Source organism: Triturus cristatus, chromosome 12, assembly GCF_964204655.1.
Source record: "Triturus cristatus chromosome 12, aTriCri1.1, whole genome shotgun sequence".
Lineage (NCBI taxonomy): Eukaryota > Metazoa > Chordata > Amphibia > Caudata > Salamandridae > Triturus > Triturus cristatus.
In genome coordinates, this window is record NC_140595.1 from 838,099,574 (window position 1) to 838,127,074 (window position 27,501).

At 48.4% G+C, this 27,501-nt stretch overlaps 1 protein-coding gene across 2 annotated transcripts in view; it reads right to left on the minus strand.

Moving 5' to 3' along the window:
- NFAM1 (NFAT activating protein with ITAM motif 1) overlaps positions 1 to 27,501 on the minus strand; it is a 150,272-nt gene that overhangs the window by 51,640 nt on the left and 71,131 nt on the right. For both annotated transcript variants that reach the window (XM_085637367.1, XM_085637368.1), the window contains 2 exons: positions 16,271 to 16,378; positions 13,145 to 13,231 (listed from right to left, as the gene is read on the minus strand). In XM_085637367.1, the coding sequence (XP_085493493.1) occupies positions 13,145 to 13,231; positions 16,271 to 16,378 (195 nt within the window). The remainder of the gene's footprint in view (positions 1 to 13,144; positions 13,232 to 16,270; positions 16,379 to 27,501) is intronic.

The following is a 27,501-nucleotide window of genomic DNA, read 5'->3' on the forward strand; positions in this document are numbered from 1 at the left end:
TTTACACACTGCACACAGTCCCCGTGGGTCCCCTGTGTCACTACCTTGGGTGGTTCCTTGGGGTCCCAGTGATTCTACAGGCTCTAGGCCTTGTGTCTAGTCCAGTCGTGGTTCTTATTCCACTTTATTGGTATATGGTTTGGTACGCCCCTAGGGTCCAAACGTGAATTTGTGTTATTACTGTTGATTGCTAACTTGTAACTTAAGTACTTCGAACTCCAGCCTCAAAGAGATTAGAGGTGTGTGTTTTATCTTAAATACATATATTTTAAATATATACCTGGTGTGGTTGTCCTTTCATTTGGTCATTCTAGAGATTATAGACTGGTAAAACAAGCTGCTTTACATTCCTTCAAGACTTAGCCTGAAGGCTGCTCTCCATAGCTACCACTAGGATAGCTTTCAATAAAGGTTGTCTTTGACCTATTCACCATAAGGGGTTGTTTGGACTGATACTGGGTGCCCACTATAACTAGTGGACAGCATATATCAGGCCAACTTCTCACAGTAACCAACAGCATGCCACCAACTCACAAGTTACTAACTACACCCGTTATAATCAGCATACTGTCCATGGGGGAGAGGGCCATAGATGGGCCAGTACACGCAGCTAGTAGTGGACATCTCGGAGAGGGGCCCAATGCTCTCAAGCGCATTCACCCAAACCCCGTAGAGTTTGTATGGGAGGCTGGTAGCAATAGGAGGAACGTTCTTGACCAGACGATCTCCAATATAAGGAAATTGCCCCAGTGACAATGGCACAGACGAGTGGTCAGTGGTGACTACATGAGTACCTTCTTGCTAGGGTTCAGGCAGAGATCAACGACAAAAGAGCCCTCAACGATGTCCGGGTGCAAGGGAAACAGGTATTGGATGCATTTTAGACAATAATCTGATTGCGCAGGGTCATAAACCCACGTGGCTTTGGACCACATCATCTATGCTTATCAAGGCACAGGCTGCACCTCACTCTCAGGAGGAGACAGTGATCACCCCTGATTCGCAAGGATAGAAAATGTTAGTGCGCGGGCTGGGCGGACTCCGAAAAGTCATAGGGTGTGGCGCCCATGCTCCAGACGGCGAGGAGGGTGCAGCCCCTTGGATTGAAGGTTTCTCCTGGGAGGAATTCTGTCAGGCAAAAGTTGAGAGACCTTCACTTGTTGGACCTCGGAAGAAAGCCCACGGTCATGTTGCCAAGATAGTGCTCGGGAAGGATTATGTTGGCTGGAATGGTGAACTGCTGTGAACTAAGCCTGTGAGACCTGTGCCAAGAACTAGCAACAGCAAGTAGTTCCTTGAGTGCACAGGAATTTCTCATTGTCACGTGCAAATGAAGTCACGTTAGCCAGACGCTTGGGCATCAAGAAAACCCAGCACAGGTTGACCTTTATGTTTTATTGGCCAGGAATTCACTGAGACACAGAGGTGTTCTGAAGGACTTGTTCAGCTTGCCAAGGGAGTGGTAAGTCGGAAGGTAAGACCACAGCAAAATTGGTGCAATTACCTGTAGCAGGTGTGCCATTTGAGAGGTCAAATATTGTCATTGTTAGTCCCTTTGACCAACCCGCCCCCGTATCAAGCAGCAAGGACATCTCAATAGTGATGGATCCTGCCACTATGTACCCATACCCTTCACCTCCAAGGAGCGACACTCAAAAGGTAGTTGTGAGGGCCCTTCTAGGTATAGTTTAATTAGCCAGAGTTCCTAGGGCAGTAATTTTCGACAGAGAAAGGAATGTCATGTCCTTGCACATGGGAGAGATGTGGGAGCAGTCTGGCATGACCTACAACTTTTTAATGACATACAGTCTGCAGACCAATGGGTTGAGGGAACGCTTTAAAAACTCTGCAGATTATCTATTTCCACCAAGAATCACATCAGGACTAAATACACCAGACAAAACCTTTAGCCCATGACACAATACTCCAGGTAAAGCCTTCGTCTCAGACAACAATCTCTTAGTTAAGACCCCTGCCCAGGATGCAGTACTCAGTTAAAACACCTTCCTGGGGTACAGCACCCCAATTAGGGGCACCAGCCCAGAACACCATATCTCAAGAAATTCATTCCAGGACACAATACCCCATTAAAAGTCTCTCTCAAAGGACACAATATCCCCATTAAGGCTCCTGTCTGGGACCCAATACCCTTATTGTAGTATTTCCCAAACTGTGGGTCAAGAGCTGATTCTTGTTGGGTCACGAAAGTCATGTTCTATATGTAAGTAATTTAAGTTTGTGCACCAGTGCAAAGGTGGTGAACAATGTTCAGTCCAGTTTTAACAAACCCTTGCAAGTATTCCCAAGCAACACTCTAGGTGTTGTGTTTTAGCTTCATAAAGCCATTGCAACAGAGATTGTGCTGACTGTACTCAATGATACACAATGATACACAACCATACCACGTGTTTGCCTTTCACACATAAATTGAGAAATATGGATATGATCTAACAGCCAGAGGTATCAGTGTTGGATTTATCTCAAGGCAGGAATCGTCATATATACATATATATATATATATATATATATATATATATATATATATATATATATATATATATATATATATATATATATATTCACTGAAAAAACCATAGGTTTCACACATGTTATAGTTAGCGGAAATTTTACTGATAAAAAACCAATGAAATTCCCCCGTTATAGTTAGTGCAGGCAACTATAACTCACGCGACCGCAATCCTCTGCTGATGCTAATACTGTATTTAGACACTTATTTGCCCATGTCTTCTTCCATACATTTTTTAGCTATACATATATTACAAATATTTTTTTTTCATAAAGACACATATGTCATCAGCAGAAGATTGCGGTCGCGTGAGTTATAGTTGCCTGCACTAACTATAACGGGGGAATTTCATTGGTTTTTTATCAGTAAAATTTCCGCTAACTATAACATGTGTGAAACCTATGGTTTTTTCAGTGCATTTGCAAGGTTTTTTAAATGCTAATTCCTAACTATAACGTGTGTGAAACCTATGGTTTTTTCAGTGAATTTGTACGGTTTTTTAAATGCTAAGTTACTTTACGCCATTCGTGGCGTGCGCTCCCACTTAACGCAGTTCGTTCCATGCGCGCACGGTGCGCTTTGCGCACCGTGCGTGCACAGTGAGCACGCTGTGCGCTTCGCGCACCGCGCGCCCACTTTACGCAGTTAGTGCCGTGCACGCACGGTGGGCACGCGGTGCGCTACGCGCACCGCGTGCCCACGTTACGCTAGATGGGCCATGTACGCACGATGCGCTTCGCGCACCGTGCGCACATGGAGGACATATGATGCAGTTCGATTTGGAAAGTAAAATTTTATTTTTTCACAATCTTAATAAGCCATGCACAAATGGTGCCCTTCTGGCACCATTTGCACACGGGGTGGGGAGAGTGTGGATAATTTTTTTTTTTTTATATTTTTTTACCGTACCGAAATTAGCGAAAAAATAAAAATTCCGTTTTTGGCCTTGGGGGATCTTTGGGGACTCCCTCTACATGGCTAAGTGTTTTGGAGCTGTCCAAACAGCCCCTTTACATGTTTTTGGTCTTTGTATTTTAATCATCACTCTCAGTGCGAGAGAGAAAATGGCGGCGGCCGCTTCCTGGTTTCGGCCGATTCGAATGTTTACTAAGATCTAAGAGCCAATCAGAATCGCGCTCGGGCACGCCACCGTACGCGTACGGTAAGCGTACCGTAAGCGCACCGTAAGCTGGCTCAGATATATATATTGATTTAAAGGCTATTTTCTCAGAATCTACTGAACAGATTTACACCAAACCTACAAAAGGCACTTCCTTGACCTGAGGACTACCTCTCTGCCAAATTTCTAGTAATTCTGTTCAGCCGTTCGGGCTGTAGCTGTGTCTAAAGGTCCTATGGAAAAATGCATTGGGAAAATTGCGTTTTGGGACCCCCCTTTTATCTCAGCCCCCGCTTGACGAATCCCCCCGAGACTTTCAGGGTAGGAGCGGAGCGGAGCGCCCCACCTATTTTGAAAAATTCGCGAGGATTCGTCGACCGGCGCCAAAGTTATTCAAAATAGAATGTTGCGGATTTCCTATGGAAACGTGGTCCTAACAATAACTACCTACTGGCGACCGCCAGTAGGTAATATATATATATATATATATATATATATATATATATATATATATATATTCACTGAAAAAACCATAGGTTTCACACATGTTACAGTTAGCCACATATGTCATCAGCAGAGGATTGCGGTCGCGTGAGTTATAGTTGCCTGCACTAACTATAACGGGGGAATTTCAATGGTTTTTTACGAGTGAAATGTCCAGCTAACTGTAACATGTGTGAAACCTATGGTTTTTTCATTGAATTTGCAAGGTTTTTTAAATGCTAATTCCTAACTATAACGTGTGTGAAACCTATGGTTTTTTCAGTGAATTTGTACGGTTTTTTAAATGCTAAGTTACTTTACGCCGTTCGTGGCGCGCGCACCCACTTCACGCAGTTCGTTCTGTGCGCGCACGGTGCGCTTCGCACACCGTGCGCGCACAGTGAGCACGCGGTGCGCTTCGCGCACCGCGCGCCCACTTTACACAGTTAGTGCCGTGCACGCACAGGGTGGGCACGCGGTGCGCTACGCGCACCGCGTGCCCATGTTACGCTGGATGGGCCATGTACGCACGATGCGCTTCGCGCACCGTCCGCACACGGACATATTATGCGCTTCGTTGTGAAAGGTTATCTATTATTTGTTTCATTGTTATATATGCCAAGCACAAAAGGTGCCCTTCGGGCACCTTTTGCACACGGGGTAGGGCAAGTGTGGATATTGCTTTTTTTTTTTTATTTATTTTTTAGTGTACGGTAAGCGTAATCGGCATTTTTTGAAAAAAAAAAAAATAATTTTTTTGGGCCTTGGGGGTTCTTATGGGACACCCTAACCATGGCTATGTGGTTAGGAGCTGTCTAGCCTGCCCCTTTTCGTGTTATCCAGCTTTGTTTTTCCTCCCCCCCTCAGAGTGCGAGAGAGAAAATGGCGGCCGACACTTCCTGGTTTCGACCGATTCGAATGTTTACTAAGATCTAACAGCCAATCAGAATCGCGCTCGCGCACGTCACCGTACGCGTACGGTAAGCTTACGGTAAGCGCACCGTAAGCGCACCGTAAGCTGCCACAGATATATATATTGATTTAAATGCTATTTTCTCTGGAACTACTGAACAGATTTACACCAGACCTACAAAAGGCACTTCCTTGACCTGAGGACTACCTCTCTGCCAAATTTCAAGTAACTCTGTTCAGCCGTTCGGGCTGTAGCTGTGTCTAAAGGTCCTATGGAAAAATGCATGGGGAAAACGCGTTTTGGGACCCCCCTTTTTTCTCAGCCCCCGCTTGACGAATCCCCCCGAGACTTTCAGGGTAGGAGCGGACCATAGCGCCCCATTAGTTTAGAAAATTTCGCAAGGATTCGTCGACCGGCGCCAAAGTTATTCAAAATAGAACGTTGCGGTTTTCCAATGGAAACAGGGTCCTAACTATAACTATCTACTGGCGACCGCCAGTAGATAATATATATATATATATATATATATATATATATATATATATATATATATATATATATATATATATATATATATATATATATATATATATATCACCCAACAAGATGCCTCTGAGCATGAAGACGCCACTCCGTTGGTGCAGGTTAACAAACCTATTTTATTTCAAAAGACTGCAATTGGTGTCCGGTTTTAAAAGTTCCCCCAACGCGTTTCAAAGCCACCGCTTCTTAATCATGGGGCAGTTAGGCAGCACATGACGGGTTGAACCACAGCGATTCATTTATGCTCCTCCCCTTGCATGCTCTCTCCAGTGAGGCATGCTGGGTGCTGTAGTTAATGTTTTATCCCCTCCAGTGGGGTCCGTTACTATGCCTCAATGTATGCCATTTTATATATCATTTCCAGCCCTCCAGTGGGCTCCCAGGCATCCCATTCAGTCTCGCCTTTGTGAAAACACCATCGCTGTTTTCAGACCGGGAAATCCCAGCCTTCGTAGACCTGCTAACAGCCTTTGCAGACCTGCTGACAGGCGGTGCATCCTCCGCGGCTGAGGCCGCCGCGTATAATCTCACCCAACAAGATGCCTCTGAGCATGAAGACGCCACTCCGTTGGTGCAGGTTAACAAACCTATTTTATTTCAAAAGACTGCAATTGGTGTCCGGTTTTAAAAGTTCCCCCAACGCGTTTCTAAGCCACCGCTTCTTAATCATGGGGCAGTTAGGCAGCACATGACGGGTTGAACCACAGCGATTCATTTATGCTCCTCCCCTTGCATGCTCTCTCCAGTGAGGCATGCTGGGTGCTGTAGTTAATGTTTTATCCCCTCCAGTGGGGTCCGTTACTATGCCTCAATGTATGCCATTTTATATATCATTTCCAGCCCTCCAGTGGGCTCCCAGGCATCCCATTCAGTCTCGCCTTTGTGAAAACACCATCGCTGTTTTCAGACCGGGAAATCCCAGCCTTCGTAGACCTGCTAACAGCCTTTGCAGACCTGCTGACAGGCGGTGCATCCTCCGCGGCTGAGGCCGCCGCGTATAATCTCACCCAACAAGATGCCTCTGAGCATGAAGACGCCACTCCGTTGGTGCAGGTTAACAAACCTATTTTATTTCAAAAGACTGCAATTGGTGTCCGGTTTTAAAAGTTCCCCCAACGCGTTTCAAAGCCACCGCTTCTTAATCATGGGGCAGTTAGGCAGCACATGACGGGTTGAACCACAGCGATTCATTTATGCTCCTCCCCTTGCATGCTCTCTCCAGTGAGGCATGCTGGGTGCTGTAGTTAATGTTTTATCCCCTCCAGTGGGGTCCGTTACTATGCCTCAATGTATGCCATTTTATATATCATTTCCAGCCCTCCAGTGGGCTCCCAGGCATCCCATTCAGTCTCGCCTTTGTGAAAACACCATCGCTGTTTTCAGACCGGGAAATCCCAGCCTTCGTAGACCTGCTAACAGCCTTTGCAGACCTGCTGACAGGCGGTGCATCCTCCGCGGCTGAGGCCGCCGCGTATAATCTCACCCAACAAGATGCCTCTGAGCATGAAGACGCCACTCCGTTGGTGCAGGTTAACAAACCTATTTTATTTCAAAAGACTGCAATTGGTGTCCGGTTTTAAAAGTTCCCCCAACGCGTTTCTAAGCCACCGCTTCTTAATCATGGGGCAGTTAGGCAGCACATGACGGGTTGAACCACAGCGATTCATTTATGCTCCTCCCCTTGCATGCTCTCTCCAGTGAGGCATGCTGGGTGCTGTAGTTAATGTTTTATCCCCTCCAGTGGGGTCCGTTACTATGCCTCAATGTATGCCATTTTATATATCATTTCCAGCCCTCCAGTGGGCTCCCAGGCATCCCATTCAGTCTCGCCTTTGTGAAAACACCATCGCTGTTTTCAGACCGGGAAATCCCAGCCTTCGTAGACCTGCTAACAGCCTTTGCAGACCTGCTGACAGGCGGTGCATCCTCCGCGGCTGAGGCCGCCGCGTATAATCTCACCCAACAAGATGCCTCTGAGCATGAAGACGCCACTCCGTTGGTGCAGGTTAACAAACCTATTTTATTTCAAAAGACTGCAATTGGTGTCCGGTTTTAAAAGTTCCCCCAACGCGTTTCTAAGCCACCGCTTCTTAATCATGGGGCAGTTAGGCAGCACATGACGGGTTGAACCACAGCGATTCATTTATGCTCCTCCCCTTGCATGCTCTCTCCAGTGAGGCATGCTGGGTGCTGTAGTTAATGTTTTATCCCCTCCAGTGGGGTCCGTTACTATGCCTCAATGTATGCCATTTTATATATCATTTCCAGCCCTCCAGTGGGCTCCCAGGCATCCCATTCAGTCTCGCCTTTGTGAAAACACCATCGCTGTTTTCAGACCGGGAAATCCCAGCCTTCGTAGACCTGCTAACAGCCTTTGCAGACCTGCTGACAGGCGGTGCATCCTCCGCGGCTGAGGCCGCCGCGTATAATCTCACCCAACAAGATGCCTCTGAGCATGAAGACGCCACTCCGTTGGTGCAGGTTAACAAACCTATTTTATTTCAAAAGACTGCAATTGGTGTCCGGTTTTAAAAGTTCCCCCAACGCGTTTCAAAGCCACCGCTTCTTAATCATGGGGCAGTTAGGCAGCACATGACGGGTTGAACCACAGCGATTCATTTATGCTCCTCCCCTTGCATGCTCTCTCCAGTGAGGCATGCTGGGTGCTGTAGTTAATGTTTTATCCCCTCCAGTGGGGTCCGTTACTATGCCTCAATGTATGCCATTTTATATATCATTTCCAGCCCTCCAGTGGGCTCCCAGGCATCCCATTCAGTCTCGCCTTTGTGAAAACACCATCGCTGTTTTCAGACCGGGAAATCCCAGCCTTCGTAGACCTGCTAACAGCCTTTGCAGACCTGCTGACAGGCGGTGCATCCTCCGCGGCTGAGGCCGCCGCGTATAATCTCACCCAACAAGATGCCTCTGAGCATGAAGACGCCACTCCGTTGGTGCAGGTTAACAAACCTATTTTATTTCAAAAGACTGCAATTGGTGTCCGGTTTTAAAAGTTCCCCCAACGCGTTTCAAAGCCACCGCTTCTTAATCATGGGGCAGTTAGGCAGCACATGACGGGTTGAACCACAGCGATTCATTTATGCTCCTCCCCTTGCATGCTCTCTCCAGTGAGGCATGCTGGGTGCTGTAGTTAATGTTTTATCCCCTCCAGTGGGGTCCGTTACTATGCCTCAATGTATGCCATTTTATATATCATTTCCAGCCCTCCAGTGGGCTCCCAGGCATCCCATTCAGTCTCGCCTTTGTGAAAACACCATCGCTGTTTTCAGACCGGGAAATCCCAGCCTTCGTAGACCTGCTAACAGCCTTTGCAGACCTGCTGACAGGCGGTGCATCCTCCGCGGCTGAGGCCGCCGCGTATAATCTCACCCAACAAGATGCCTCTGAGCATGAAGACGCCACTCCGTTGGTGCAGGTTAACAAACCTATTTTATTTCAAAAGACTGCAATTGGTGTCCGGTTTTAAAAGTTCCCCCAACGCGTTTCAAAGCCACCGCTTCTTAATCATGGGGCAGTTAGGCAGCACATGACGGGTTGAACCACAGCGATTCATTTATGCTCCTCCCCTTGCATGCTCTCTCCAGTGAGGCATGCTGGGTGCTGTAGTTAATGTTTTATCCCCTCCAGTGGGGTCCGTTACTATGCCTCAATGTATGCCATTTTATATATCATTTCCAGCCCTCCAGTGGGCTCCCAGGCATCCCATTCAGTCTCGCCTTTGTGAAAACACCATCGCTGTTTTCAGACCGGGAAATCCCAGCCTTCGTAGACCTGCTAACAGCCTTTGCAGACCTGCTGACAGGCGGTGCATCCTCCGCGGCTGAGGCCGCCGCGTATAATCTCACCCAACAAGATGCCTCTGAGCATGAAGACGCCACTCCGTTGGTGCAGGTTAACAAACCTATTTTATTTCAAAAGACTGCAATTGGTGTCCGGTTTTAAAAGTTCCCCCAACGCGTTTCAAAGCCACCGCTCCTTAATCATGGGGCAGTTAGGCAGCACATGACGGGTTGAACCACAGCGATTCATTTATGCTCCTCCCCTTGCATGCTCTCTCCAGTGAGGCATGCTGGGTGCTGTAGTTAATGTTTTATCCCCTCCAGTGGGGTCCGTTACTATGCCTCAATGTATGCCATTTTATATATCATTTCCAGCCCTCCAGTGGGCTCCCAGGCATCCCATTCAGTCTCGCCTTTGTGAAAACACCATCGCTGTTTTCAGACCGGGAAATCCCAGCCTTCGTACAAAGCAGAGCCCACAGCTTCGGCACCCTGTCAAACTGAGGCTTTTTTGGTTTGATTGTCGTGGCAGCTTAAAACAACCCTTTTATCCTTACGCGTTTCGGCGCCAAGCGCCTTGTTCACAGGTGAGTTGATTCATCTTTCTAAAGTCCAAGTGGTCACATGGTCCTCGCTAAGACCACAATGCTTTGTTCTCGTCTGTGCCAATATATATATATGTCAAAATGCATCACTGGGCCTTGTTTTAACACAAAAACTGATGTGAGGCCTTACCCCATAATTTGCTAAAATCACTGGTATCAACACCGAGATTTTTCAGAAGGAGAACAGATGCCACAGGCCAGCACCCCACTCTAAAAAGTGTTTCAGCTCCAGATTCCAGAACAGGTCACCATCTGCAAAAGACTCCTCACCGAATATCTCAACGAGAGCAACTTGACGATGGCTCCTGACAATCCATTAAATGTCTGCTGGCCTAACTGACTTTTATATTTTGGCAGTTGGGATCTCTGCCAGGACGGGGTAATATACTCCGTCGCCCCGTTTAGAAAAGCCGGACCACCTAAAAATAAATCATGCCCTAAGTCAGAGGTTAAAACCGTTGGATGGGACAAACCCGGTTGGTGTATCTGATATATCCTCCATCACAGTCAGCCTGAAATTACATGGAGGTCCTGGTCTAACGTGACCATAGAGTATCATTGGTGTTTAGCGATTTCTGGTGCTAATTCTACTTAAATCTTTAAAATTTCATTACTCAGTCATTTGTGTAGTATTTTTCTAATATGTTAAGGGATTTTTTTTTTGTGCATTTTTAATCTATTCCTTTTTTGGTGCTGACAAACAGCTCGTAGTCTGGCCAGAAGTACTGACGGACAGAGCGGTGCATCCATCTCCGAGCAGTCAGCCGGGTGAGGTGAGGCTTTTCTCCCACAAAAAGCTGGGAAAGAAGAGATAGTTCTTACCCCCAAGCATGAGGTTGCTTGTCCGGTAGGGTGGCAATTGCCACAGTCTCATTCGATTATTGTATTTTCCTTTTGAGTATTGTTTTTCACGATTTTATGCACGAAAGGTGTTTATCCTGCAGTAGCCTTCATTTCCACTACATATTGGTCCTGAAGAAAGCCGGGTCAGTTGACCAATTCGGCTGAAACATGTCGACCACATTAGACTTAGCCAGGAAATAGTCATTTTTTTCAAGACTATTGTTTTTTTTTAAATATGACACCTGGACAATTCTCAATAAATATATTTTTTGCCCAGGTAGCCATTTTTAACTCACACTTACACTAGACCACTGCATGTCACTAGAGTCTATATAGTTTGAACATACACCTTGGCAAGAGTTTTTTCCAGGAGCATCAGGCTGGGCACCCAGCAGGGCCTGTTGGCTCAATACTGTGGCCCTAGATCTTGACCTCCTAGAGTCTCAGATGACGAAGCTCCGCCAGTAAGGGTGGGCTGATGGACTCTTAACTCCTGCTAGGTGATGAGCAAACTATTTGAAGAGGTTTCTTGACATTTTTTCACAGCGTTCAGTGGCTTTTTGTTCTTTATGAATAGACTGAGCATCTCCTGTTAGTTGTTAAGGACAAAATATTTTTCCCATTGCTCTAAGTTAGCCTGTCTGCCTTGTGCCACAGATACCAGGGGGTTGAGCTCATGTTAATTTAGTGACTTTAAGGGCTCACCTTGACAAGTGATTATTCCTCAAAGTAGGCAGTCGCCCACCCCAAATAATCCAGTTTCGTACATCCGATAATAACTGAAGAAGCCGAACAGTGAACCAAAATGAGTGCTGACTGTGTTTGGTGCTTACCAGATGGACGAAGATCCCAGTCATCACTGACACCTGCTCAGAATAACTGGTGGAGAATTACTAGAATCCAGAGCATTTGACCAGGTCCACTGGAGAAAATGTTGCAGTGTATGGACTCCCTACTCTCACCAAACCAGACAAAGGACCACACTTTTGAGGGTCAGAGTTAGGTGTTTCTGTGCAAGAACCGAACATTAGACACCACAAGATCACACCCCGGCCCGCCCCAGCCACCGGATAAGTGGATGGCTTCATGTGGACGCTGAACAAGACTTCAAAGACCCCACACACCATGGACACAACATTTATTGGGTATTTCACAACTTCTTACGAGCCTACAGAAACACCCCTCATTGCACAACAGAAAGTCTGCAAGCCACAGCACTGTTCGGAAGAGCTCTGAGAGACACGTTACTGACACTCCAGGATGGTGCTTTTTAAGATTCCAATCACAAACTCAGCCTAAAAAGACCGAAGCTGAACAGTGCCTCGGTCAGTGCTTAATTTGAGCCAGTGGTTTCCGGTGCTCGGCACCAGCACTTAATTGTCAGCCCCGGTACGTCGGACAGTTCACCACATGGTGGCACTATCTGTTTAATTTTAAAATGAGCCCAGCAGCAGTTGTTTAATAATTATTTATACACCAAAAATGACTAATACCAGCCCCAAGCTATTCTGACACCTGTGGGTGGCCTGGAATAGTCCAAATTGTCACCCTTGTAGAAGTGTCATGGTAAGTTTTTTTTTAAATAAATTAAGCACTGCTCGAGCTACCGACATGGACATTCACAGAGGTGATCGAGTGTTATTGAAAGATCGAAACCCAGGCGATGCGTTCAGAATGACATAGCGATTCACTCTATGGTCTGTATATGACGAGGAAAGAACAATGAATTCTGCAAGGAGGGGAAGAGAACTTGTCGCTCAAAACATATCCGCGTTCAACAAAGTTTGAAGAAGGAAGGGATGGGTAGACATCCGATGACAAAGCTGGAGAGTGGCTTGTTGAAGGACACAGGTAGGCTAAGAGAAGATTAGTGAGACTGAAGATGCGGGATTCCCCCCATCACTGACGCCTACCTTTCGATATTTCGTCCCTCGCTATTCTTGTACTACTCTATTCTGGGGAGCGAAATTCAGAAGTACAATTATTGTCAAGAGATGTGGTGTGCCAACACGCGTGCATGATGACAATCAGGCGTGATGTCACCAGGAGTTGGGCGCACATGGACGTCAGTACAAACAAGCAATGGAGTGTCCTGCCGGTGCTTATCCCTAGCACCCTTGATGCCACCCATCCGTCCTCCGGTCAACACCTCAAAGAACTAACATAGGTTATTTTAGTGACACAGCTTTCTTTTGTGGACCGTGCATCCAAGGTGCTCTTATCTGGTATTTTCAAGGCGTTGCATGTTCCCTGCTCTGTAAGTGGCTTCACTGATGTCCCCATTGCAAGTCCCGCTTGACCACAAGTACTCACCGGTCCCGACTGCACGCTGGCCGACGGCTGCATTCCAACCTCTCGTTCGATGATGTCGTAGGTGTCAGCGGAGTTGTGTTCCAAGGACTGGAATAAAGAGTTAACAAAAGCAAATGAGCATCAGGCAACACTGGTCTAAGAGAAGGAAGGGACAGGGGAGTGTGTGATGAGGACTAGCAAGGTAGACTCAAGGTCAGATGGGCAAAGAGCAGTCCACAGACTAAACACTGACCATCTGGGAATCAGTGCGGTAGCAAGAGGGCAATGGGCACTATGGCCGGCAAAAAAAGACTTGTAATACACCCCCCCCCACCCCACTACTGCACAATAAAAGACATCCATTACTAGGGTACAGTGGGCCCTTAACAAGGCTGTGTCCCTGGTGCCACTGCACCGACTGCACTAATGATAGTCATGCACCTGCTGGGAATCCAGAGTCAGAAGAAAAGGACTCTAATCCGCATCATTGGTCCATTCAAGATACCTGATCACAGCATTTCATTCCTGTAGCCCTAAAAGCCCTATATTTCCTGAGATCATTTACAAACATGTTGTGCTAAAAACATACTTAACAATTATAGCTTAGTCCTTGAATCTAAGTACTCCTGAGGGTACCATGCCTACTCCATTCCTCGGATACTCCTGCTGTGTGCTACATAGTAGGGGGCAGTGGAGACTTGTACCTAGAACCTAAGACCACCATGAACCACCATGCTTAGACTCATGCACAGTCCTCAGTCTCCAAACTGCCTTCCCAGGGCTGGGGAGATGAAATGAGTTCAAAATATATCTAAATGACATCCCTCTCATCAAAAAAGATGATAGCCAATCAGAGCGGACCTTGATTAACAGCCATGAAGATGTGTTTGGCTAGTTTTCATTCGAAGGTTTTTAGCACGCTGCTGTCCTGAGCCAACGATGTTACTGGAACCTCTCTTGGAGCTATCCACACTTGTCAGCTTTGAGGCAGATGTTTTACCAATTGCTTTTTAGCACATTTTGTGTTGTCAAAGAATGTCTTAAGATTACATAATCAACAACTTTGATAGCAGCACCTTTATTAATGTATTGGCAAAAAGTGCCACCTTAGCTTCGGTGTCTGTGCTTACAAATGTCGATTCAAGCCCCCCCTCGTGAAGCAGATGGTCATGAGAGCCTGGCTGCATTGTACATGTGCTCGTTGTTCGGCCATCAACAAGGGCCTCATTTACAGACTGGAGACTCCACGCCACGTTCCACAGCTCTCCAGTCCTGTCATGTCTGCAGATCTCTAGTTTGGACAAGTATCTGTTTCTAGGTTACAACCTTGGATTACTCGAATGCTCACTGCTCGGCCATCAACAAGGGACTGGTTTACAGAGCTGAAGTTCACTGAGCGACAGATGTCACGATCCACCACTCTCCAGTCATGTTGTATCTCTGCGGACCTCCAGTTTGGGCTGGAATCTGGCTCTTGGTTACAACTATGGTCCATATATTTCTCAAATGAGCCACTCAGATTCTACCAAAGTCTACAATGCCATGATCTCTGTACCGCATCCACTAGTACATTTTCCACGCCTCTTCCTGCATTGACATCATGGTCAGAAGTTCACTTTTTAGTTGGTACACTCAGCGAGACCGTTCTACCCTGATGGATGAATGGAATGCCATGGATAATAGAAACTATAAACCTCTGTTCTTCTGTTCTTCCAATCCAGATGGCCAAGGGGTGAACGTGTGCTTTACAAACACGCTATGTTTTGTCCCCTTTGTAACAAATTATATCTTAAAATATAAATGATGCCTTCAGCTATCATTGTGATTGTAATCACTCGACTATAGTACTTACGACACCTAACGAGGCACCCTAGATACTCTCCAATCTTCCTCCCTTCGAACAACTCTCTGTAGATATAACTGTTAAAACTCACAAGGACTTGCAGGAAAATGCAATTTGCAAATCCTCTTTAGACACCTCTTCCGCGGACCCCCACCACTAGCTGCTCCACCTTCTTTGCTACGATGGATGCTACTGAGTGCACACTTGGCAGAAGCTCATGCTGCCAGATCAGTTGACTTTATTGTAACTCAGAAATTCAATCTTCTACTTGTGACAGAGACCACAAGATTTGTTTATTCGGTTTGTTGTGTATCCACCATCACAAACATCTTAACTATGTCAGGGAAAATATTAGTATATATGAAAAGCGAAGGAGATATGTTTGATTTTTTCAAAGCTTCAGTATTTCTGCTCCTTCGTCACTGTCCATAAGCCATTGCGGCGTGGCACCAGCTTCTGTACAAGCTGGATCTCTGCTTGCTTCAGGGACCTGAAGAAGACCTCCAGATCTAACACTCTGCATCCCACCTTAGAAGTGCTAACAGATATGTTACTTCCAGTCAATTCGTAATCATGGTTCTTAAGCACACTAGACTCCCAGGCTACTGGTCTGCTTCAGAGTGCGTAGTATTCCTGAGACCCTACTCTTCAGACACTGGCTCCTGGGTTACACCCTCATGGTGGCGCCGAAACATATCATGACCCACCAGCAGCCGTCGTCAATGTAGTTCACAAGCTACCGAGCACCCTTACCACTGTGTGGGAACCTGCAGTGTAGCTCTTGACTTGTTCCGATGACAACATCCGGGTTGTGTATCATTCAATTCTCATTCCATTTCCTCATAAACACTTCCTTGTGGACTGCACTTCCACTGTAGATCAGCTCCTCGCTTGTCATTTCATCGCATGTCATAATATGAAGAAACATCTATTCTATGGATACTATTTTTTGGAATAGGGTATTAGTAGGGGAAGTGTCTTTCTTGATGCACCTTTTCACGCCCTTTACGTAGTAAGTAAAGTATTGTGGGTATCTTACGCCAACAGAGACAGTTTGGAGTCTCTTTTCAACATTTTTGCATTATAATAACCTGATTGTAGCCAAACTGGAGAAGGGATATTTAGCCAATCAAACAGTGTTTTCTCATTGCCCCATACCTGTTTTTGTTTATTCTTTTTCAGCAAGTACTAGAGTTGTGTAAATGGCTGTGTTCACCTTCGGCTCGGTGCCCACCGACCACTCATGGCAGACAGTCGCTGGGGCTTGAACCGGTGACACTACGGCTGCTGCCTGCGGCACTCACCATGTAGGTGGGATCCATGGAGCTGCACCCCGAGACTGCCTCCTCCCGCCTTCCATCTGCCTGGCAGACTACCTGGCGGGCTCTCACACTGGACCAGGTAGGGTACCCCTGTTTGGAAACAAAAAGCAGAAAGAAATCGCGTGAGAAGGGCTGTCTGCATTATGTCTGCTTCAACTGTGCTTAATGAACTATCATTTATTGAATGCACAAAGAATACATGAATTAATGAATTTTAGCATTTTAGCATTTGTAAACGTCACACTACCTGTCGGTCTCTGAATAGACTGAAATGTACAATTGAAGGGCGTCTGGCTACTAACTACCAACTGTACACTCTGCACTACCTGGCCAGGGGCCTGAAGCATGCTGTGGTACGAGCAATCAATGCAATACAGTGCCTGGCCAGGGGCCTGAGGCATGCTATGGTACGAGGAACCAGTACAATACAGTGCCTGGCCAGGGGCCTGAGGCATGCTGTGGTACAAGCAATCAATACAATACAGTACCTAGCCATGGGCCTGAGGCATGCTGTGGTACGTGGAACCAGTACAATACAGTGCCTGGCCAGGGGCCTGAGGCATGCTGTGCTACAAGCAATCAATACAATACAGTACCTAGCCAGGGGCCTGAGGCATGCTGTGGTACTAGGAACCAGTACAATAGAGTGTCTGGCCAGGGGCCTGATGCAAGCTGTGGTACAAGCAATCAATACAATACAGTGCCTGGCCAGGGGCCAGAGGCATGCTGTGGTACATGGAACCAGTGCAATACAGTGCCTGGCCAGGGGCCTGAGGCACGCTGTGGTACTAGGAACCAGTACAATACAGTGTCTGGCCAGGGGCCTGAGGCAAGCTGTGGTACAAGCAATCAATACAATACAGTACCTAGCCAGGGGGCTGAGGCATGCTGTGGTACGAGCAATCAATGCAATACAGTGCCTGAGGCATGCTGAGGTATGAGGATCCAGTACAATACAGTACCTAGCCAGGGGGATGAGCATGCTGTGGTATGAGCAATCAATGCAATATAGTGCCTGGCCAGGGGCCTGCTGTGGTACAAGCAATCAATACACTAAAGTACCTAGCCAGGGGCCTGAGGCATGCTGTGGTACGAGCAATCAATGCAATATAGTGCCTGGCCAAGGACCTGAGGCATGCTGTGGTACTAGGAACCAGTACAATACAGTGTCTGGCCAGGGGCCTGAGGAAAGCCGTGGTACAAGCAATCAATACAATACAGTACCTAGCCGGAGGGCAGATGCATGCTGAGGTACGAGCAATCAATGCAATACAGTGCCTGGCCAGGGGCCTGAGGCATGGTGTGGTACGAGGAACCAGTACAATACAGTGCCTGGCCAGGGGCCTGAGGCATACTGTGGTACAAGGAACCAATACAATACAGTACTTAGCCAGGGGAATGAGGCATGCTGTGGTACGAGCAATCAATGCAATATAGTGACTAGCCAAGGACCTGAGGCATGCTGTGGTACGAGGAACCAGTACAATACAGTGCATGGCCAGGGGCCTGAGGCATCCTGTGGTACAGGCAATTAATACAATACAGTGCCTAGAAAGGGGGCTGAGGCATGCTGTGGTACGAGCAATCAATGCAATATAGTGCCTGGCCAGGGACCTGAAGCATGCTGTGGTACGAGCAATCAATGCAATACGATGCTTGGCCAGGTGTCCGAGGCATGCTCTGGTAAGTGCAATCAATGCAATACAGTTCCTGGCCAGGGGCTTGAGGCATGCTGTGATACGAGGAACCAATACAATACAGTGCCTGGCCAAGGACCTGAGGCATGCTGTGGTACAAGCAATCAATGCAATACAGTGCCTGGCCAAGGGCTTGAGGCATGCTGTGGTATGAGGAACTAATACAATACAGTACCCGGACAAGGACCTGAGGCATGCTGTGGTAAGAGCAATCAACACAATAGAGTGCCTGCCCAGGGACCTGAGACATGCTGTGGTGCGAGGAACCAATACAATACAATGCCTGGCCAGGGGCCTGAGGCATGCTATGGTACAAGCAATCAATGCAATACAGTGCCTGGCCAGGGGCCTGAGGCATACTGTGGTATGAGCAATCAATGCAATACAGTACCTAGCCAGGGGGCTGAGGCATGCTGTGGTACGAGCAATCAATGCAATATAATGCATGGACAGGGACCTGAAGCGTGCTGTGGTATAAGCAATCAATGCAACACAGTGCCTTGCCGGGGGCCTGAGGTAGGCTGTGGTACAAGCAATCAATACAATTCAGTGCCTGGCCAGGGGCCTGAGGCATGCTGTGGTATGAGCAATCAATGCAATATAGTGCCTGGCCAGGGGCCTGAGGCATGCTGTGGTACAAGCAATCAATACAATACAATACCTAGCCAGGGGGCGGAGGCATGCTGTGGTACGAGCAATCAATGCAATATAGTGCCTGCCCAGAGACCTGAAGCATGCTGTGGTACGAACAATCAATGCAATACAGTGCCTGGCCAGGGGCCTGAGACATACTGTGGTACGAGGAACCATTACAATACAGTGCCTGGCCAAGGACCTGAGGCATGCAGTGGCAAGAGCAATCAATGCAATACAGTGCCTGGCCAAGGACCTGAGGCATGCTGTGGTACGAGCAATCAATGCAATTCGATGCTTGGCCAGGTGTCCGAGGCATGCTGTGGTAAGTACAATCAATGCAATACAGTGCCTGGCCAGGGGCCTGAGGCATGCAGTGGTGCGAGGAACAATACAATACTGTGCCTGGCCATGGACCTGAGGCATGAAGTGGTAAGAGCAATCAATGCAATACAGTGCCTGCCCAGGGACCTGAGACATGCTGTGGCATGAGCAATCAATACAATACAGTTCCTGGCCAAGGGCCTGAGGCATGCTGTGGTGCAAGCATTCAATACAATACAGTTTCTGGCCAGGGACCTGAAGCATGCCGTGGTACGAGCAATCAATGCAATACAGTGCCTGGCCAGGGGTCTGAGGCATGCTGTGGTATGAGTAACAAATACAATACAGTGCCTGGCCAAGGACCTGAGGCATGTTGTGGTACGAGCAATCAATGCAATACAGTGCCTGGCCAGGGGCTTGAGGCATGCTGTGGTACGAGCAATCAATGCAATACAGTGCCTGGCCAGGGGCCTGAGGCATGCTGTGGTACAAGGAACCAATACAATACAGTGCCTGGCCAAGGACCTGAGGCATGCAGTGATACGAGGAACCAGTACAATACAGTGCCTGGCCAGTGGCCTTAGGCATGCTGTGGTACAAGCAATCGATGCAATACAATACAGTGCCTGGGCAGTGGCCTTAGGCATGCTGTGGTACAGGCAATCAATGCAACACAGTGCCTGGATAAGGACCTGAGTCATACTGTGGTACGAGCAATCAATACAATACAGTGCCTGTAGAAGGAACTGAGTCATGCTGTGGTACGAGGAACCAATACAATACAGTGCCTAGCCATGGATCTGAGGCATGCAGTGGTAAGAGCAATCAATGCAATACAGTGCCTGCCCAGGGACCTGAGTCATGGTGTGGCAAGAGCGATCACAACAATACAATACAATACAGAGCCTGGCCAGGGGCCTGAGACATACTGTGGTATGAGGAACCATTACAATACAGTGCCTGGCCAAGGACCTGAGGCATGCAGTGGCAAGAGCAATCAATGCAATACAGTGCCTGGTCAAGGACCTGAGGCATGCTGTGGTACGAGCAATCAATGCAATTCGATGCTTGGCCAGGTGTCCGAGGCATGCTGTGGTAAGTACAATCAATGCAATACAGTGCCTGGCCAGGGGCCTGGGGCATGCTGTGGTACAATGAACCAATACAATACAGTGCCTGGCCAAGGACCTGAGGCATGCATTGGTAAGAGCAATCAGTGCAATACAGTGCCTGCCCAGGGACCTGAGACATGCTATGGTACAAGCAATCAATACGGTGCCTGGCCACGGGCCTGAGGCATGCCGTGGTACGAGGAACCAATACAATACAGTGCCTGGCCAGGGGCCTGAGGCATGCTGTGGCTTGAGAAATCAATGCACTACAGTGCCTGGCCAAGGGCTTATGGCATGCAGTGGTACGTGGAACCAATGCAATATAGTGCCTGGCCAAGGGCCTGAGGCATGCTGTGGTACGAGGAACCAATACAATACAGTGCCTGGCCAGGGGCCTGAGGCATGCCGTTGTACGAGCAATCAATACAATACAGTGCCTGGCCAGGGGCCTGAGGCATGCTGTGGTACGAGGAACCAATACAATACAGTGCCTGGCCAGGGGCCTGAGGCATGCTGTGGTACGAGCAATCAATACAAGACAGTGGCTGATTAGGGGCCTGAGGCATGCTGTGGTTCGAAAAACCAATACAATACAGTGCCTGGACAAGGAGCTGAGTCATGCTGTGGTATGAGGAACCAATACAATACGGTGCCGGGCCTGGGGCCTTAGGCATGCTGTGGTACGAGAAATTAATGCAATACAGTGCCTGGCCAGGGGCCTGAGTCATGCTGTGGCAAAAGCGATCACAACAATACAATACAATACAATACAGTACAGAGCCTGGCCAGGGACCTTAAGCATGCTGTGACAAGAGCAATCAATGCAATACAGTGCTTAGACAAGGACCTGAGTCATGCTGTGGTACGAGGAACCAATACAATACAGTGCCTGGCCAAGGACCTGAAGCATGCTGTGGTACGAGCAATCAATACAATAAAGTGCCTGGCCAGGGGCCTGAGCCAAGGTGTGGTAAGAGCAATCAATGCAATAAAATACAATACAGTGCCTGGCCAGGGGCTTATGGCATGCAGTGGTATGTGGAACCAATGCAATATAGTGCCTGGCCAAGGGCCTGAGGCATGCTGTGGTACGAGGAACCAATACAATACAGTGCCTGGCCAGGGGCCTGAGGCATGCTGTTGTACGAGCAATCAATACAATACAGTGCCTGGCCAGGGGCCTGAGGCATGCTGTGGTACGAGGAACCAATACAATACAGTGCCTGGCCAGGGGCCTGAGGCATGCTGTGGTACGAGCAATCAATACAAGACAGTGGCTGATTAGGGGCCTGAGGCATGCTGTGGTTCGAAAAACCAATACAATACAGTGCCTGGACAAGGAGCTGAGTCATGCTGTGGTATGAGGAACCAATACAATACGGTGCCGGGCCTGGGGCCTTAGGCATGCTGTGGTACGAGAAATTAATGCAATACAGTGCCTGGCCAGGGGCCTGAGTCATGCTGTTGCAAAAGCGATCACAACAATACAATACAATACAATACAGTACAGAGCCTGGCCAGGGACCTTAAGCATGCTGTGACAAGAGCAATCAATGCAATACAGTGCTTAGACAAGGACCTGAGTCATGCTGTGGTACGAGGAACCAATACAATACAGTGCCTGGCCAAGGACCTGAAGCATGCTGTGGTACGAGCAATCAATACAATAAAGTGCCTGGCCAGGGGCCTGAGCCAAGGTGTGGTAAGAGCAATCAATGCAATAAAATACAATACAGTGCCTGGCCAGGGGCTTATGGCATGCAGTGGTACGTGGAACCAATGCAATATAGTGCCTGGCCAAGGGCCTGAGGCATGCTGTGGTACGAGGAACCAATACAATACAGTGCCTGGCCAGGGGCCTGAGGCATGCTGTTGTACGAGCAATCAATACAATACAGTGCCTGGCCAGGGGCCTGAGGCATGCTGTGGTACGAGGAACCAATACAATACAGTGCCTGGCCAGGGGCCTGAGGCATGCTGTGGTACGAGCAATCAATACAAGACAGTGGCTGATTAGGGGCCTGAGGCATGCTGTGGTTCGAAAAACCAATACAATACAGTGCCTGGACAAGGAGCTGAGTCATGCTGTGGTATGAGGAACCAATACAATACGGTGCCGGGCCTGGGGCCTTAGGCATGCTGTGGTACGAGAAATTAATGCAATACAGTGCCTGGCCAGGGGCCTGAGTCATGCTGTGGCAAAAGCGATCACAACAATACAATACAATACAATACAGTACAGAGCCTGGCCAGGGACCTTAAGCATGCTGTGACAAGAGCAATCAATGCAATACAGTGCTTAGACAAGGACCTGAGTCATGCTGTGGTACGAGGAACCAATATAATACAGTGCCTGGCCAAGGACCTGAAGCATGCTGTGGTACGAGCAATCAATACAATAAAGTGCCTGGCCAGGGGCCTGAGCCAAGGTGTGGTAAGAGCAATCAATGCAATAAAATACAATACAGTGCCTGGCCAGGGGCTTATGGCATGCAGTGGTACGTGGAACCAATGCAATATAGTGCCTGGCCAAGGGCCTGAGGCATGCTGTGGTACGAGGAACCAATACAATACAGTGCCTGGCCAGGGGCCTGAGGCATGCTGTGGTACGAGGAACCAATACAATACAGTGCCTGTAGAAGGACCTGAGTCATGCTGTGGTACGAGGAACCAATACAATACAGTGCGTAGCCATGGATCTGAGGCATGCAGTGGTAAGAGCAATCAATGCAATACAGTACCTGCCCAGGGACCTGAGTCATGCTGTGGCAAAAGCGATCACAACAATACAATACAATACAGTACAGAGCCTGGCCAGGGACCTTAAGCATGCTGTGACAAGAGCAATCAATACAATACAGTGCCTGGCCAAGGACCTGAAGCATGCTGTGGTACGAGCAATCAATACAATAAAGTGCCTGGCCAGGGGCCTGAGCCAAGATGTGGTAAGAGCAATCAATGCAATAAAATACAATACAGTGCCTGGCCAGCCGGCAGCCCCCACCTCTACTTCCCTATGAGAAACTGAAATACCACAACCAATAACCTCTGGATTTATGAATGTCTGTCCTTGGTGAAACAAGAGGTCAGCACAGTAGTGCTTCCTGCCCTGGAGAGTGCCCAGACACACAGGCTCCAAAAGGCAGCCAGTTACTTAACACTCGGTTGCCGCCCGGAAACTGTAACAGCATAGGTCACACCTTAGACCCGGTCTGGTCAATGAACACACTACTCCTTGGTAACTGTCAATTGGCCATGAGCAGCCCATATCCTGTTTATTGAACCCTGCGGCTGTGCCCAACCTTGGGGTGTGTGCAACGCTGACCCTCAGCAAGTAGAAGCCCAGTGGATCTCTAGATCTCCTCCCAGGGTGGTGAGTGAGCACACCCTCTTGAAGATGGCACCATGGTCTCCGGACAGACACCTCACACATACTCTGGAAGGGATTCGGGTGCAGGTTGTACGGCTGACTCCTTTGCATGATTGAATCTCTGCTCCTTTGAGACTCTTCACTTCTCTCCTCTGGTGCCGGGTGACTCCATGGATACCAGAGTTGAAACCTGTCAGGGAGGGCACCCACTGGTGGCTCAGGAGTGGTTACCAGCCTCAAGAAAGTCAAGCTCACCCTCAGATTGTCCATGGGGACTTCCTCTAATTTGTCCTGTTGAGGTTCATGGAGTGGAACTTTCATGAGCCAGGAGTTGTTTTGTGACACCTTCTATTTTCTGCCAGTGGTCACCATGTTGCGTTTAAAGTCCTGGATGATCCAGGGTCTCTACTGGAACGCTGTCTGGAACTTCCACATGGGCGTCAGTCCCTGATAATGGCATGATCTCCTTCATGCACCTGGGTATCTTCGCTGGTCGCTCTTGGCTACCGTAATAGTTTGTGCTCTGGTACCGTTGCAGTATCTGCCTGATGTCCAGAGAAGTGTAGGTCTCATAGGGAAACTGGCCCTTGTTTGTTGCTGGAACATCAAAGCGATAGGCGTGCACAGGGTGGTTCTGTGCTACATTCTTCTGTATATTCATAGATTTGGTGCTGGCACCACTCAAGGTATTCCGCTTGGTCTATGTCGATCCTGAGCATTTTGTTCAGTGTCCTTATTAATCCCTCTACCTCTCTGTTGGCCTCTGGCCACCGCAGCGTAACGTTCCTGTGGCGGATTCAGAAGGACTCCAACTTGAGCCCTTAAAACACGGGTCCATTGTCGGTTTTTATTACGGATGGCAGCTCAAAAGTCGCAGATGTTTTCTCTAGCAAGAGGTACACCTGTGGAACGCCATCGAGGGAGTCAGTTCAATCACAGGATATCTGGAAGTATCCGCCATCATTACTAGTGCCATCTAGCTACCCGGGAAACTGCCAAAGTCCATGCTTATATTGGTCTATGATGTTTGGCACAATTATCCTGCCATAACTGGACAGGGGCATACCCCACCACTTGTTATCTGACAAGGGTCACACATTCTCACTCGCTCACCAACTGCACTGTCCCTCCCTGGAAACCATTGCTTGTCCCTTAGTCTTGATTTTGTCTTTGCGGCTCCTTCATGTTCTTGGTGTTTGAGCTCTATGACTTGAGCCCACAGCATCTGGGACACTACAATGAGGTGCCATCTCGCAGCAGGCCACTTTCAGAAGCACTGAGTTTGTGTGGGATCCTCTAGATCGGTGTCATGACTAGGTTTTCCGGTTGATCCCACTTCTTGGCATTTTCAAAAAATCTCTTCCATTGGTGGTATTTCATCACCTGTATAGCTTCCTGTGTGCAGACATCCGCGCTTCTCGCTGTTTGGATCTCTTCCGGTATCAATGCTTTTGGACATGCTTCCTGCACCACCAGTCTGACAATGGCTCCGTTTGTTCGTCCTCTTTCCTCCTCTTCGTTTGATGGTTCAGGGAGCCTGGACCAATAACCCACCTGGTTACTGATCCCCAGTCTGTAGACCACAGTGAAGTCGTAGTGCTGGAGCTGGATGGCCCAATGTTCTATCCACGGCAAAGGCTCCTGAAATGTTCTGGTGAACAACGGTATTAGCGGCTAGTGGCCCATCACTACTCGGAAGTCTCTCCCAAAAAGGTAGAGGTGGCGGAAACCCCATCAGATAGCCAAGGCTTCTCTCTATTTAGGCACAGCGGATTTTGGTATCCGTTAACACCCGACTCACATATGCAAAGATTCTCCATTCTCCATGCCTTTCTTCTTTTTCGTTGAGTCAAAACACCCCCCACCCCACTGGGCTGGGGTCCATGGTGAGCTCAGTGTTGTGTCTTGTGTTAAAGTTTTCCATTGTGGCATCCCTAAGCAGTGTGTTGTTTATCCGTACGTATGCCCTGTTTGCTTGTGATGTCCAATTCCTACCTACACCACGATGTCCTTTGTCAAGGTGCCTAGAGGTTCCGAAAGGATGGCCAAGTTGGGCACGAACCACCCACAGTGTGACTGTTTTAGTGGGTCAATACGGAGTCTGTCTTTAGAAAAGACATAAACAAAGAACTCAATCTATGACTGAAAAAAGCAGCACTTCTGTCGATAGAGGGGGAGTCCAAAGTCTGTGACCCTTTGGAGCATGGCTTTGAGTTGGCGGTGGTGTTCATCCAGCATGGTTGGATAGATAAGGATATTGTCAGTTATGTTTAACACTCCTTACAAGCCTGACAGGATCCCTCTTTTTGCGTTTTGGAACACCTCGACTGCTGAGGATATTCCAAAGTTTAAGTGCTGGTACAGTCTTAGTCCGAGGTGTGTAGAAAATATGGTGATATACAGGACAGCTGGAACAAGCTCCCGCTGGTGGTGTCCGGCAGCTGGTCCTCTCCCTTGGGCCCCTGAGTCCTCAAAAGGAACATAATGTGTAATGGAATGGTCTTTGTAGGAAGCTGGCTCTGTATATACTATACCAAAGTGAGGTATGGTGTGCACAGAGTCCAGTGGAACCCTCAAGGTAGGCAGAGGTAAAGTTAGATAGCACCTCACTCTCTATTTGTGGTAGCGTGGTCGAGCAGTAAGGCAGTATCAGGGGACAGTGTTAAGCATTTGTTGTACACACTCAGCAGCAAATGATGTCACACACTCAAAGACTGAACTCAGACCAATTGGTTTTGTATCAAAAATATTCTTTTAGTTATTTTATTTCCTAGAACCAAGCAAGCCTGGCACAAGTAAGCGATAAGTACTTTGCAGTAAATATACAGATTGTGACACAGTTTGGATTGCAATTGTAAATGTACTTTGATTTGATTACAGTAGTGTTACTGATAATGCAATGCTTTTCAGGATACAGTACATATACTTTGTATAGGAGGCCGGGTGCGGAGTGCTGTTTTGGCATCAGGTGCTCTGTAGCTTTCAATGGAGAGTCTCCGGTTTGCAAACACACTGCAGGCTCGGGACAAAGGTCTTCTGGGTGTGACCACCACTTGGAGAAGTAAGTTGGGATGTAAGGGGTTGGTTAGGCACCGTCGGCTGGGCCACCTAAGGCCGTGGGGCGTCGGGTGCAGGGGTGCCTTTTAGGGTCGGATCTTCTTACCACCGCCCGGTCGCGGTTGGGGGAACCTTCCGGTTTGAGGCTGCAGGCGTCGGCTGGAGGCTTGAGGCAGGTCAGGGATCACTGGATCTCAGGTCAGGATCGCCGGGGAGACCTCCTCTTGGTGTTGGGCCACTCAAACTCGGGCCATGGGCGTCAGGTGCAGAGTGGTGCAGACCCGCGGATCCTTGCGGAGCTGGAGTCTGTTGATGAACAAATCTGGCATTCACGTGAGACAGAGTCTTTGGGATGGAAGGCAGGCAGGTCCTCCGGGTTTCTCGATGTTGCAGGCTGCAGGACACACCGGGATTTAGCTGGGGCAGGTTCGAGGTGGGGACAGGCCGGTAGGGCTGGGGCCAAGTCAGTGGGCATCCTCCTCTTGTTAGCTCCGGCACGGCTGTTCGGTCCTTCTTTTCTTCTTCTGGTCTATTGTCTGACTTCTTGGTTCAGGGCTGCCCCCTAAATACTGTATTTAGGGGGCGTTTTAGGGGTCTCGAGGTCAGTAGCCAATGGTCGACTGACCTTAGGGTGACTACACCCTTGGTGTGCTCACCCCACGTGGGGGAGTGAGTACAATCCCTAATCCTGATTGGTGAGTGTCTGTCATCTGCAAGATGGCGGGCACTGAAGAGTGGGCTTCACCTCGCCTCCCCCACCTGAGGGATGAAGTTGGCAGAGGTGGGCACACCTTCTGGGCTGGCTAATTTTTCCAGCCTGTCTTGCCACCGAAAAGGAGGGGAGACAGGAAGGGGGCCTGCTCCTGATAGCAGGAGAGGCTGTGGGTCACATTATAAAGGCTGCCAGGCCTTTGAAGCTCCCCTGCCACAGATGGCTCTTCTAGGCCTGGGGGAGGTGTGAACACCTCTGCCCAGGAAAGGCTTTGTTTCTGGGCTCAGGGTGCGTAGGCTCCCACCCTA